At 37.9% G+C, this 15,242-nt stretch overlaps 1 protein-coding gene and 1 long non-coding RNA gene across 2 annotated transcripts in view; one reads left to right on the forward strand and one right to left on the reverse strand.

The window, feature by feature from the left end:
• Positions 1–9,002: 9,002 nt before the first annotated feature.
• The window catches only part of LOC109492598, a 29,032-nt gene continuing 22,792 nt past the window's right edge, over positions 9,003–15,242 (forward strand). The window contains exons 1-2 of the long non-coding RNA XR_002146523.3: positions 9,003–9,516; positions 9,665–9,727. This is a non-coding gene — a long non-coding RNA (uncharacterized LOC109492598). The remainder of the gene's footprint in view (positions 9,517–9,664; positions 9,728–15,242) is intronic.
• Positions 14,123–15,242, reverse strand: part of LOC101089804 (cytochrome P450 2C21) — a 52,913-nt gene continuing 51,793 nt past the window's right edge. Inside the window, 1 exon segment of the mRNA XM_019813570.3 lies at positions 14,123–14,476. Coding sequence (XP_019669129.3) covers positions 14,295–14,476 — 182 coding nt within the window. The 3' untranslated portion in view covers positions 14,123–14,294.

Raw genomic sequence — 15,242 nt, forward strand, 5'->3', positions numbered from 1 at the left:
TTCACTCTTTGTAGATGACATGATACTCTACATGGAAAACCCAAAAGATTCCACCAAAAACCGCTAGAACTGACTCATGAATTCAGCATACACAATATAAAATTGATGCACAGAAATCAGTTGCATTCCTATACACCAACAATGAAACAACAGAAAGAGAAATCAAGGAATCGATCCCATTTACAATTGCACCAAAACTCATAAAATACTTAGGAATAAATCTAACCAAAGAGGTGAAAACTCTACACACTGGAAACTATAGAAAGCTTATGAAAGAAATTGAAGAAGACACAAAAAAATGGAAAAGATTCCATGCTCCTGGATAGGAAGAAAATATTGTTAAAATGTCGATACTACCCAAAGCAATCTACATATTCAATGCAATCTGTATCAAAATAACACCAACATTCCTCACAGAGCTAGAACAAATAATCCTAAAATTTGTGTGGAACCAGAAAAGACCCCGAATAGCCAAAGCAATCTTGAAAAAGAAGACCAAAGCTGGAGGCATCACAATCCCGGACTTCAAGCTGTATTACAAAGCTGTAATCATCAAGACAGTATGGTACTGGCACAAGAACAGACACTCAGATCAATGGAACAGAATAGAGAACCCAGAAATGGACCCACAAACATATGGCCAACTAATCTTTGACAATGCAGGAAAGAATATCCAATGGAATAAAGGAAGTCTCTGCAGCAAGTGGTGCTGGGAAAACTGGACAGAGATATGCAGAAGAATGAACCTGGACCACTTTCTTCCCCATACACAAAAATAAACTCAAAATGGATGAAAGACAGGAAGCCATCAAAATCCTCGAGGAGAAAGCAGGCAAAAACCTCTTTGATCTTGGCCGCAGCAACTTCTTACTCAACACATCTCCAGAGGCAAGGAAAACAAAAGGAAAAATGAACTACTGGGACCTCATCAAAATAAAAAGCCTCTGCACAGCCAAGGAAACAATCAGCAAAACTAAAAGGCAACCCTATGGAATGGGAGAAGATATTTGCAAACGACATATCAGATAAAGGGTTAGTATCCAAAATCTACAAAGAACTTCTCAAACTCAACACCCAAAAAACAAATAATCCAGTGAAGAAATGGGCAAAAGACATGAATAGACACTTCTCCAAAGAAGATATCCAGATGGCCAACCGACACATGAAAAAATGCTTAACATCACTCACTCATCATCAGGGAAATACAAATCAAAACCACACTGAGATACCACCTCACACGTGTCAGAATGGCTAACATTAACAACTCAGGCAACAACAGATGTTGGCGAGGATGCGGAGAAAGAGGATCTCTTTTGTATTGTTGGTGGGAATGCAAGCTCGTGCAGCCACTCTGGAAAACAGTATGGAGGTTCCTCAAAAAATTAAAAATAGAACTACCCTATGACCCAGCAATTGCTACTACTAGGTATTTATCCAAGGGATACATGTATGTTGTTCCGAAGGGACACATGCACCCCAATGTTTATAGCAGCACTATCAACAGTACCCAAAGTATGGAAAGAGCCCAAATGTCCATCAATGGATGAATGGATAAAGAAATGTAGTATATATATATATATATATATATACACACACACACACACACACACACACACACACACACACACACACACTGTGGAGTATTACCCGGCAATCAAAAAGAATGAAATCTTGCCATTTGCAACTACGTGGACGTAACTAGAGGGTATTATGCTAAGCAAAATCAGTCATTCAGAGAAAGACAAGTATCATATGGCTTCACTCATATGAGGACTTTGAGATATGAAACAGGGAAGGGAAACAAAAATAATATAAAAACAGGGAGGGGGACAAAACATAAGAGACTCTTAAATATGGAGAACAAACAGAGGGTTACTGGAGGGGTTGTGGGAGGGGGGATGGGCTAAATGGGTAAGGGGCATTAAGGAATCTACTCCTGAAATCATTGTTGCACTATATGCTAACTAATTTGAATGTAAATTTTAAAAATAAAATTAATTAAAAAATGTGTTTGTTTTTTTTTTACAGCTAGACTCATAGTACACATAATATTCTACAACTTGCTGGTTTTCTACTATACGGTATGCCAGGGAAAGTTCTAAGTGATAAAAATTCGAGCAGATGATTTGAATGGACAGATTACAGAATAAGTGATGAAATGGTTATTAAACAAATGAAAAGGTTTTAAAAATGTACAAACTAAAGCTGTATTATATTTCTTTAAACCTTGATTGGTAAAAGAATTTAAGTTATTTATCTATTTATTTTGAGAAAGAGTGTGAGTGGGGAAGGAGCAGAGGGAGAGAGAATCCCAAACAGGCTCCAAGCTGTTAGCACAGAGCCTGATGCAGGGCTTGATCCCATGAACAGTAAGGTCATGATCTGAATGAAAATCAAGTTTAACTTGATTTAACTGACTGTGCCACCCAGGTGCTCCCCCCTTCCCCCGCTTTTGTTAATTTTTTTTAATTATTATTTATTTATTTATTTATTTTGAGACAGAAAGCATGAGTGAGGAAGGAGCAGAGGCTGGGAAATGAAAAGGTTTTAATGGTAGTATTAGAAAACATGTGTGTGCCAACACAAAGTGCCTTGTTCTAATGTTATTAGGTGCCATGACACCTACCCTGAGATTCTTACTGAAACTTGTAATCTCTTCTCCATTGCCACTTTCCCCATGCTTCATATTCTGAACCTCCTTACAATGTTTTTGCCACTTCTCATGTTTCGTATTAATTAATCCTTCTCATAAACTTAAGAGGAAGATAGTATTTGTATTCGTTTCCTAATGCTAGTATAACAAATCACCACCAAGTTAATGGCTCAAAACAATACAGATTTACTATCTTACAATTCTGGAGTTAAAAGTCCAATATCTGTTTCTTTGGGCTAAAATTAAGGTGCTGGCAAGGCTCCTTCCTTCTGAGGCTCTAGGAGAGAACCCATTCCCTGGCCTTTGCAGCTTTGAGATGCTGCCAGAATTCCTTGGCTCGTGACTCCTTCCTCCCATCACTCCATCCTCTTGCTTATCTTCCCCTACTTACCTTAATCTTCCTGGCTCCCTCTCTCTCCGAAGGACCGTGCCATTGCATTTGGTCCACCTGGCTAATTTAGGATAACCTCCTTATTTTAAAATCCTGAACTTAACTGTATTTACACCATTCCTCTTTACCCTGTAAAGTATATAATCACCTGTCCTGGGGTTAGGACATGGCATCTAGACAAGGAAATATGATACTTAAGCACTCCTCTTCCCCTGCCCCATGTATTTCCCTTAATTCCTAGCCCAGACCCTGGTGTTAATTGTTCAGTAAATATTTACTGATTAAACACATAGGTCAAAGAGTAAGAAGACCTTCAAAGAGGGTTTTAGGATATAAGAAAGTCCCTCAACTCCTGCGAGAAGTACTCATATATCTTTTTTTTTTCTGTAAGGAAAAAAATGCCCAAATTTCAGTAAGGCTGTTAAAAAAAAATCCACAGGCCTAAAATGATGTCATTTAGGCTGAAGTCCCAAACTGGGGCTTCATACGTAATCTAACTGCAACTTCAACCTTTGCCAGAAACATAGTGTTAGTCCAGAATTTTTCATTCAGCGCCAATGATTCTGCCACCTGGGTCCTCTCCACTCCCCCAAAGAAAGATGAGTCAATCTGTATGAAAAGACAACTTGCTTTTCTCTCTAGGAAGCAGCCACGTCTTGAAACAATCCTTTTGCTAATAACTCTCTTGCCCTACCCTCTTATAAATACCTTCTCTTTTGTATATCTTCTTAGAGCCCCCTCTATTTGCTAGATGGGATGCTGCCTGATTCAGGAATCAGATCTTCAAATTTACTTGGTTGAATTTTGTTTTTTAACAAGGCTTATTTAAACTGATCTTATCTGAAGTGTTTCTTTAAAAAGAAACAGAAGCAAATCACACCCAAACTTTCCAGTGATTATTTTCCCTAAGATTATTAGATATAGGCTACCCATATCTTATTTTTGTGTTGTATAAATATAATAGCATTTGATGGTGGAAGTATGAGACTAATCTCATAGTAACTAGGTAGACTTCCAAAAGTAGAAGGCTTCCTTCAATCGTTTAAAAAGATAATTTTATTAATGATAATTTTAAATTTTTTTTTTCAACGTTTATTTTTGGGACAGAGAGAGACAGAGCATGAACGGGGGAGGGGCAGAGAGAGAGGGAGACACAGAATCGGAAACAGGCTCCAGGCTCTGAGCCATCAGCCCAGAGCCCGACGCGGGGCTCGAACTCACGGACCGCGAGATCGTGACCTGGCTGAAGTCGGACGCTTAACCGACTGCGCCACCCAGGTGCCCCTTATTAATGATAATTTTAAACCTTGAAGATTTGTGTTTGCAAAGAGCCAATTTCATCATTGAAGAATGTCTACTTCTATGAAGTTCTTAAAAGAGGTAAAAAACTAATTGCTAGAACAGTGGTTGCTTCTGAGGATGGGGATTGCCAGCAAGAGGTGGGAAGGAATTTTCCAGGGGGATGGGATTGTTCTGTGTCTTGATACGATGTGGTTACTCAGCTACTGGTGGTTGTCCAAACGGTATAAGCCATAAACCCAGATCTTACCAGAAGGCCCCAGTCCCCGACACACCCTCCCCCCTGCAATTGAGCAAGATGTTTAAGGCCATTTCAAAAAGGGAAGATGTTTCAAGTATCTGAAAGTAAGCCTTTTCTCCTATTCTGATCTTGTCTGATCATATGTTTATACTTGTCCTTTTGAGACAGAGAGGGTGAAGGGACTCCATGAAAAAAACCCATTCTTTTTCCTTGCTTTTCCTGCTTCTTTTCTTACTGGGACCTGCACCCCCACCTTACACATGCCTTAACGTATGTCCTCCTTACGGGGGTTAATGATTTCTTTGGAGTCTTCCAGCACAATAGGTAGCATCTAAGGAGTGACCAGGCAGGCTCATCATAAATGTTCTCCAAGACCACTGACTCCAAACACCTTGACGCCAAGACCCTGGGCTTCAGGGAACAAGTGACTTATGAAGGACACCTGGACCCTATCCTTGTTCCGCCCGGTTCCTGGATGCCTGGGGACGTGTGTACCACACCACAGTTGTCAGTGAAAATCCCAGACACCAAGCAAAGACGAGACTCCCTCCTTTCCTTCCTGAGTCTCCCGGACACTCAGTCTGTATCTGCTCTATGTTTTCAGTAAACTCTGCTTCCACCTCCTGTTGCCTCATGTTTGATTTCCAATCTATGTGAAGCCAAGGGCCTTCTTGGCTAGTCTTGCAGGACCCCCTCTGGGTCTCTGGACCCAGCCTGCTTATATTACTTTCAAGGTACAGTTGGGCTTCATGTTTTGCATTCTGATTACAGTGTTAATCTTGATAAAAATGATTTCTGATGCTAAATAATAAAATATTTAAGACCAGACTGGTAAGTGCATATGCAGAAACTCTCCAGGCTTTAAAAAATCAAACCATTGTTTCCAAATAACTTGTGCTATTTTGTTTTCTTTTTTGCTAAACTAATACATGTTCCCAGGGTGCCTGGCTGGCTCAGTTGGTAGAGCATGGGACTCTTGATCTCAGAGTTGTGAGTTCGAGCCCATGCTGGGTGTAGAGATTACTTTAAAAAATAAATTAAACTAATACATGTTCTGTGTTGTATGTGTCAAAACATCAGATACCTAAGAGAAATCACGCAGTTTCACCACCCAGTAACTACTTTTAAAAATTGGGAAAATCCCTTCCAGTACTGTTTTCTTTAAAATGGAAGCTGCCTATACATTCTCTTACAACAAGCCTTTCTGGCTTGGTACATTCTGAACGTTTTGTGGCCAAGACAGTTCCCTGAGTAGAAAAGCAGTGAAGTCACACCGGGACCTGCTGGGAAAGGAGTGGGAAGACAGGACTGACCCTATAGCATTTTGCCATCACTCTGCCTCTCCTGGTTACCGTCTGCTTCTGCAGAGAGGCTTGCGTCTCCAGAGATGGGCAACCGGGGGTCTGGTAGTCATGGAGGAAAAGTCACTTTTCTTTCATGGAATCCTGGCTGCGCTGATCTACAAGAAACAAAAAGGAGCACACAGACTTGCTTCTAGCGTGTTTTAGCCAGATTTCAAACACTTAAAGTTTTTGCCAGGGAGATATGAAGCTTGAGTCACAAGCTGTTATAATCATCCAATGGGCAATGTTGTTTTTCTACCAGCATTTTGTGTACTATCCTATTTCAGAAAATTTTTGTTCAAGGCCAGCTTGCAGACAACAAAATTCTAAAGCCATAGCATGATCATAAATATTTGTGTAGTGCTACTGTGTGCCAGGCATTGTTCCAAGCACTTTATCTACACTAAATCTTTCAATATGATATTGTTCCAAGGCCATCTGTGAAGGATATTTCCATGTCAGAGTTCAAGTTACCAATCCAATACGCCTTGTTTTTCCTTTAAAAAAATCAAAGCATATCAAATAACAGCATAATGATTCTCTAATAGCTGCTTTTATATTTCTGTATTTTAGGAAACGATCTAGATTGGTGCTGTCTTTTGCCAGATTTCTACTGTGACCAATTACTTTCTGAGTTTTGTTTATTTTGTCTTCTATGAATCTGTTCTTAGCTCTTATTTCTTTTAAAGAAACTGTCTTGGCACTGTATAACTGGTCAACTGCTCTGTGTAGGCCTCCCGCTAAGTTGGCTCTCTGCACCCACTGTCCCCTCCCAGCACCGTGACCTGTGATTACTGTGCCTGCAACCATCCCACTGGCCTGGGCTGAGCTCCAACCACAGCCACTGAGGGGTCCAATGATCAGCTTGGCTTCTGAAGTGTCTCTCAGCCCTTTAATTTTTCACTTGACAATGAAGGAAAACCATTTCTTGGTGACTTCAGTCTTTCTCTTCAAAGAATATAAAAACTCTGCTCCAAACTTAGAATTAATAATATTTCAGTTAAGAAGGAACTTTATTTAGGAGTTGACTGACTCAAAAGATTTCCTATTATTGATAGCAGTGGTTCAATAAATACAAACATTTTATTGATTAATTTTAACCATCTCATTGCATAAACTTTGCCTCAAGTGAGTGACGTGAAATCAATGGGAGCCCTCTCACTGTGCAAGCTGGAGGATATCCTCAAAAGGTACTGAAATTTATACTGGAAATGATTATATATGGCAATGCTTGAAGACTACAAAAAGCAGCATGATTTCCCCATTAATACTGAAGTTTGAGGGGCATCTGGCTGTCTTCGTCAGTAGGGCATGTGACTTTAATCTCAAGGTCATGAGTTCAAGCCCTACATTGGATGTACTTAAAAAAAAATTGATCTTCGGGGTTCTAAATATGATTTCAAGCAGTACAGGGCAAAATTTCAATTTATTTTGCCTGTTGATAATTGAAATTAAGTTGAAAATTATTCTATAATTTATCTTTGCAATGTCTTATAGTTTTCTATATAAATGTGTTTCACGTCATTTCTTAATTCTAAATCTTTTATTATTTCTGATGCTATTGGTGGATGGATTTTTTTTGAAATGTCATTTTCTGATAGTTTGTTACCAGTACATAGAACACTTGATTTTGTTCTTGAGTTTTGGACATTGGCCTTATATCTTGCTAAATTTATTAGTTTCAGGGGCTTTTTTTGTGGATTCTTTGGTGTTTTCTGCCTACAGCATCATATCATCTACAAATAATGACAATTGTACTTCTTTCCCCCAGCTGAAATGCTTTCTATTTTTTCCTTGTCTTAATAAACTGATTAGAATGTCCAGTACAACGTTAAATAAAAATGGTGAGACTGGATGTCTTTTCTCCATTCCTAATCTTTGGTAGAAAACTTCAGCCTTTCCTTATTTTATATGTTATTAGCTGTAGGTTTTTCATGGATGCCCTTTATCAGGTTGAGAAAGTTTCCTTCCTAGTTAGCTAAGAGTTTTAATCATGTGTCAAACAACAAAATTCAAATGAGTAATTTAAAATATCAAATTGGCTTTATCAAACTATTCATGATAAGGCAACATCCTATCCAGCAAATGGAAAGGAGCTCCATGGAGCCCAAGAAAAGGAAAGATTTATAAAGGCAGAGAGGAGGCTGGAAAAAATGCATTATTTTAGGTAACGTAACCCTCCTAAGGGGGAACAGAAGTGGTCTATCCGTAAATTTCCTAGTGCTGACTAGTGAATTTTATGTTGAGTGGTTAAAGATTACATTCCTAGGTGGGTTGAAACTGCAGTTAGGCTAGGCATTATGTCTTGGGGTGCTGATGTGGGACCTTAATATAAGTGACTCTTTTGGGGGGCCTGTGGTTTTCTTTTTAACACAGGAAAGGCTATTAGGCTTTGTTAAATGCTTTTTCTGTATCCACTGAAAAAAATCACATAGTTTTCTCCTTTATTAATATTGTGAATTATACTGATTGATTTTCAGATGTTAAACCAACCGTACATGCTGAAGATAAACTCCACTTCGTCATGACATATGATACCTTTAGTGTAATACTGAATTCAATTTGTTAATGTTTTGTTAAGTCTTTTTGCATCTATGTTTATGAACGTTAGTGATCTGTAGTTCTTTTGCCTTGTGATGTCTTTAGTTCTGAAATCAGGGTATTACTGGCCTCATAAAATGAGTTCAGAAGTGTCTTTACTTTTCTGAATAATTTTGTGTAGTATTGATATGTTGTTGTTTTTTGTTTTTTGTTTTTCCTTTTTCCTTTAATTGTTGGTAGAATTAACCAATGAAGCCATATGAGCCTGGAGTTTCCTTTGCTGGAAAGTTTTTAATTACTAACACAACTTTTAAAATTTATGTAGGGCTGCTCAAGCTTACCATTTCTTGTTGGGTTAGATATGGGATTTTGTGTCTTTTTTTTTCTTTTAATTTTTTTAATTTTAGAAAGACAGCATGAGCAGGGGAGGGGCAGAGAGAGGGGGAGAGAAAGAATCTTAAGAAGGATGCACTCTCAGTGCAGAGCCCAACATGGGGCTCAATCCCATGACCCTGGGATCATGACCTGAGCTGAAGTCAAGAATTGGATGCTTAACCGACTGAGCCACCAAGGTGCCCATGCATGGATCTTGTGTCTTTTAAGGAATTTGTCCATCTTACATGGGTGGACAAAGGTGTTTATAATAATCTCTTATTCTTTAATGCTCTAAAGGCACTATAGTGATGTCCCTTCTTTTATTACTGATATCAGTACAATGTATGTTTTCCATTTTTTTTGTAGCTAGAGGTTTATAAATTTTATTAATTTTTTTAAAAAAGCGTCAATTTCTGCTTTCATTAGTTTTTCTCTTCTGCTTTTCTCTCTCTTTTCAAAAGAGAGAGAAATGTATTTATTTTGAGACTGATTGCATGTGCACTCATGTACCCACACACAAGCAGGGTAGGGGCAGAGAGGGGGAGAGAGAGAATGCCAAACAGGCTCCTCGCTGTCAATGCAGGGTCCAATGTGGGGCTCCATCCCATGAACTGTGAGATCATGACCTGAGCTGAAATCAAGAGTTGGACACTCAACCAACTGAGCTACACAGGTGCTCCTCTTTTTTATTTCATTCATTTCTGCTTTTATATTTTATTTCCACCTTCCTGCTTGCTTTGAATTTAATGTTCTCTCTTATATTTTATTAAAGTGGGAGATGATATCATTGACTTGGGACTTTTCTTCTTTTTCTATTTTAGGTATTCTAAGGCTTTAAGTTTTCCTCTAAGTGTCCTGTGTTGGATGTATCCCCATAAATTCTGGTAAGTTGTATTTTCATTATTATTCAATTAAAAATATTTTTCTTGTGACTTATTCTTTCACCCAATGATGACTTAGAAAGTGTGTGGTTTAATTTTCATATAGGTGGGGTTTTCTTGTTATCTGATATTTTTAAAATTACTACTAAAGTTTACTTAGTATGGTTTTCTTTCAATTTGCATTCATTAGTTTATTATCTTGCAAACTAGTAATTCAGGTCATTTATTTTAAGGCACAGTTAAAATTTTCTGCTCTGAGTTACAGAGTAAAAAAAAAAAATCTGCCATTTTAAGTGTCAGAAGTTCAAGTTTTCTTTTCTAGAGATTTTTTTTTTTTTAATTTTTTTTAAATGTTTTATTTATTTTTGAGACAGAGAGAGACAGAGCATGAACGGGGGAGGGTCAGAAAGAGAGGGAGACACAGAATCTGAAGCAGGCTCCAGGCTCTGAGCTGTCAGCACAGAGCCCGACGCAGGGCTCGAACTCACGGACCGTGAGATCATGACCTGAGCCGAAGTCGGACGCTTAACTGAGCCACCCAGGCGCCCCATCTAGAGATTTTCTTTTGTTTTGAATTTATATAAATGTTTATTAACCTTTATAGTCAAATTAAAGAGTTCTGTTGAATTTAGGAAAATTTATAATCTAATTCATTAGTTATTTAATTTGGAGATAAGGCAAGGTAAACTAATTTGTTGAGAAAACATTTCATAGTCAGAACATGGAAAAATTCTATCAAACTCTCTTGAGCAAGCTAGGGAATCTATTTGGAGTTCATAGCCAGGTTTCTATTTCTTTATTTGCTCTTTGTTTTCTGCAGTAATTGTGTGGTCAGACTATGGCTTAAGCTAAAGATTTAACTTTAAAGTCCTTCCTGGGGGTCAGCAGCGGGGGGTGAGGGGGTTGCCTGGGTGGCTCTGTTGGTTAAGCACCTCACTTTGGCTCAGGTCATGATCTTAAGGTTTGTGAGTTCAAACCCCACATCTCAGCCTCCACTGTCAGCACAGAGCCTGCCTCAGATCCTTTGTCCTCTTCTCTCTCTGCCCTTCCCCTGCTTGTACTCTCTCTCTCTCAAAAATAAATCTTTAAAAAAAAATGTAAATAAAGTACTTGCTGGGACAGGGCAATCTCCTTTATATTTTGACCTAGCTCATTTATACCATTCTGTGTGGCTATTTTATTTCTTTTGAGATGAAAGAGAAAAAATTACATACGCAGAACACTTCAGATTTCTCATGTATTTACCAACAGGAGGACACGAAGCTCCTGATGAGCTAGAAGCATTAATTCCCAGTACAACATGCATTTATATAGTTTATACAATTGTTGTAAATACTAAGAAACCCTTTCTGGAAAGTCCTTTATCTTTGCTTAAAGCCAGATAAAATCAGTATAAAGTTTTTTTCTTTAATTTTTATATAAGGAATTTTTTCTAGCCTTGAGATCAGACAGATAACATTGTATAAACATAAGGTGTACAGCATAATGATTTGATATTGTATATATTACAGATTACCACAATAAGGTTATTTAACACAAGCCTCCCTCCATAGTTACAATTTTTTTGCATATGGTGAGAACTTTTAAAATCTATTCTCTTAGATTTCTTTCAACAATATGATATAGTTAACTATAGTCACCATGCTATACATTACATCCCCACAACTTACTCATCTTACAACTGGAAGCTTGTACCATTTGACCATATTAACTCATTTACCCCACCACCTACCCCTGGCAACCACTAATCTGTTCTCTGTGTCTATCCAGTTTTTTAGATTCCATATATAAGTGAGATCATACAGTATTTGTCTTTCTCTGACTTCGTTTAGCATAACATGTTGAAGATCCAACCATGTTGTTGCAAATGGCAGATTTTTTTTTTATGGCTGAATAATACTCCATTGTATATACAATTGACCTGTGACCAGCAGAGATTTGAAATAAATATATAGTACTGTGTATTTTTAAAAATTTTTAATAAAAATATACAGCACTGTAAATATATTTTCTCATGATTTTCTTAATATTTTTCCCTAGCTTTGCTTTATTATAAGAATACACTACCTAATATACAAAATATGTGTTAATCAACTGTTTATGTTATCAGTAAGGCTTCTGGTGAACAGTAGGCTTTAGTAGTTAAGTTTTGAGGGAGTCAAAAGTTATACACAGAGGAAGCTTTAGTGTTTTCTCTGTATAGTATCACATCATCTGCAAATAGTGACAATTTCCTTACCAATTTGGATGTGTTTTCTTTTCTTCCCCTGCCACCCCCTTTTTTCCTTTTTCTTATCTGAATGCTGTGCTTAGCACTTCTAGTACTATGTTGAATAAAAGTGGTGAGAGTGAGCACCTTTGTTTCCTTATATTAGAGGAAAAGCTCTAAGTTTTTCACCGTTGAGGTTGATGTTAGCTGTGGGTTTGTCAGATATGGCCTTTGTTATGTTGTGGTATGTTCCCTCTGAGCCCACTTTGTTGAGAGCTTTTATCATGAATGGATGTTGAATTTTGTCAAATACTTTTTCCGAAGTTATTGAGATCATGTGATTTTTTTTTTTTTATCCTTATTTTTTGGAATAGTTTAAGGGGAATATGTTTTAGGTCTTCTTCTTTTAAATGTTTGGTAGAATTCACTAGTGAAGCCATCTGGTCCTGGACTTGTTTTTATTGGGAGTTTTTTGATTACTGATTAAATTTCCTTACTAGTAATCAGCCTGTTTAGCTTCAGGCTTTTGTTTTTAAGATTTTATTTTTCAGTAATCTCCATACCCATCGTGGGGCTCAAACTCACAACCCCGAGATCGGGAGTTGCATGCTTTTCCGACTGAGCCAGCCAGTCGTCCCCAGGTTTATTCTTGATCCTTGCATGCAGCTCCCCCAAGACTTTCAGGCTTCAGCTCAAGTGGAGGTGTTTACTTGGTCCTTCTTACTTGGCCAGCTCTGATCTCTATTCTTTTTCTTCTACTCCGGAGAATCTGCAAAAATTCTTTTCCGATTCTAAGGCTCTTAAATATTTTATAGTTAGCCTTTCAGCCACTCAGCACCTGATTTCAAATCAGAAATCACCTCAAGAGTAAAATCATACAAGTATCAGAGTTCCCAATATAGATTTCCCAAGCCCTCTGTTATCTTGTCCCCACAAATCCTCACAGCTTTCATCTTTTTCCCATGCTGACAAATTGATATGCACGTGTGGGTGTGATAAGTCAGAAAGAGACAGAGACAGAGAGACCAAGACCTAGATATATAGATGTTATTTATTTCTGGAAATTCCTGGTCATTGCAATGACATATTTACAGGTGATAGGATTTCCTACTTGAAAATCTATGACGTTTTAAAAATTACTAAATCTACCAAAGAATTCAATCCTCAATATTATACAAGGATTTGGTCAAATAGTGTTTTGATTATATACTCATGATAGAAAAGTAAACAGACACAGAATTTTTGTCTTATGCTTCAGTATGTATGAAAAATAAAAGTGCACATGTATGTGCATATTCCTGAATAATGAAAGACACATATAGCAGCCTTTTTATATCAACAAAAATTCAAAAATAAATACCCTTGAATAAGGAGATAATTTTAAAAATTATAGCCATACAACAGGGTATTTTTATTTATATGACTTGTAAAAATATGTCACCAGCAAATCATAGGTATATTATAAATATATGTGTATACACACATACATAAAAACCCATATTTCTGATATGTGTATTCAAATATAACCATACATACACATCACCTTCCCCTATTCTTTGCCTTACCATGTCTATGTATGTGTCTTTGCCTTACCATGTCTATGTATGTGTGTGTCTCCATTTGTGTGTTTAACCAGTAGGGGAAAACAGGAAGGGCATCCTTGGACAGAGCAGCAAATTCAAGTTTTATCTCATGTTATTGCCTCTGGCTAGAATGATCTTCTGTTTTCTCCCTGCATGTATATACTTATACATACATGTATACACAAACATGCATCACACATGATTTTTTTTTAATTTTATTTTGAGAGAGATTGAGCACAAGCAGGCAAGGGGCAGAGAGAGAGAATCCCAAGCAGGCTCCAAGCTCAGCACAGAGCCTGACATGGGGCTCGATCTCATGACTGCAAGATCATGGCTTAAGCTGAAATCAAGTGGGATGCTTAACCAACTAAGCCACCCAGGTGCCCCCCCCCCCCGTTATTTTTTAATAATTATTGGGAAAAAAACAAACTGTACATGCCAAACTATCAAGAGATTATTCCCCTGGAGAGCTAACTGGAGTAAGAGACGAGCAAATTTTATATATTTAAAAAACTTTTTTAACTCAGGATAATTTTTAATATTCAGTATGACATTTGAAGTCTCTTACATTTGGTATACACTGCAGATGAGATACAGCTTAAGATCTCACAATTACAAAAAGAATTTTATTGGAAAGTGAGTTTTTGTTCCATGTGGGGAAATCTGAACTGAATCTGAAAGGATGAGGAAAATTAGAAGAGACAGGGTCAGGAATGTCATACAGCTAACACACAGGACAGAAAGCATCTGGCTTGTTCACATGAGGCCTGACCTTTCTTCAGACTGGAATGAAGCACAGCTTATATACGGGCGGTGCAGCACCCACCCCATTGACAATTGGGGCAGTTTCAAGGTCCTTTGGATCAACCACAGATTTCAACGTAAAATGCTGTAAAATGTTGGTCAGTAGTAAAAACAGCTCCATGCGGGCCAGGCCTTCTCCAATACAAACTCTCTTTCCTAAAAATGACACATAAATTAAATACTCATTTAATTTTTTTTCTGAGTCAGCACACAGGGAAGAAAATAAATATATTAATAGACTAATTAACCTATGCCTTCTTTTGTCTACACTGAAACCTGGTTACCTTCATTTCCTCAGTACGTTTCTGTGGGCATGTGTAAAGGCCAGGGCAGGTCACCACAAGATGGGCCACTTTGGCATAAAAATTATTTTTAGTTAAAAGCAATCAAAACCCAGCAGATTCAAGAAAAGCTCCTTACCTCTCCCTCAACTTCCAGCTTATACCAACAAGAGAGCAATTAACAGAGATTCTTCTTTACCTAAGAAACTTCTCTACGTAACAGGGAGACCTTTGTTTTTGAAACATCTCTCTCACCTTCCCGCTAATGGTGTTCCTTCCCTGTGAATCCCCAGACCCCTTCCCCTCTCCTTAGCTCAGGACGTCATAGAAACCTCATGTTGCCTGACTGTATTTGAAATTTCATGTCTGTGGATTCCCCATATCTATGAAACTAAATTTGATTTTCTCCTCTTAATCTGTCTCATGTCAATTTCACTTTTTAGTCTAGCTGGGAAGGACCTTGAAAGGCAGAGGAAAATTTTTCATCCCGGACACCTGGCCTAGTTGGTAGTACACTTTAACACACTGGATGCTGCTTGTCACAAACATAGCTGTGGCTGGGAGACCCTTGGGACATCTGACCTAGAGCCGACAGAAGGTAAGATTTCCTACAATGTCAGTCTCCTGGAATCTGAGGAGTC

This window comes from Felis catus, chromosome D2 (genome assembly GCF_018350175.1).
Source record: "Felis catus isolate Fca126 chromosome D2, F.catus_Fca126_mat1.0, whole genome shotgun sequence".
Taxonomy (NCBI): domain Eukaryota; kingdom Metazoa; phylum Chordata; class Mammalia; order Carnivora; family Felidae; genus Felis; species Felis catus.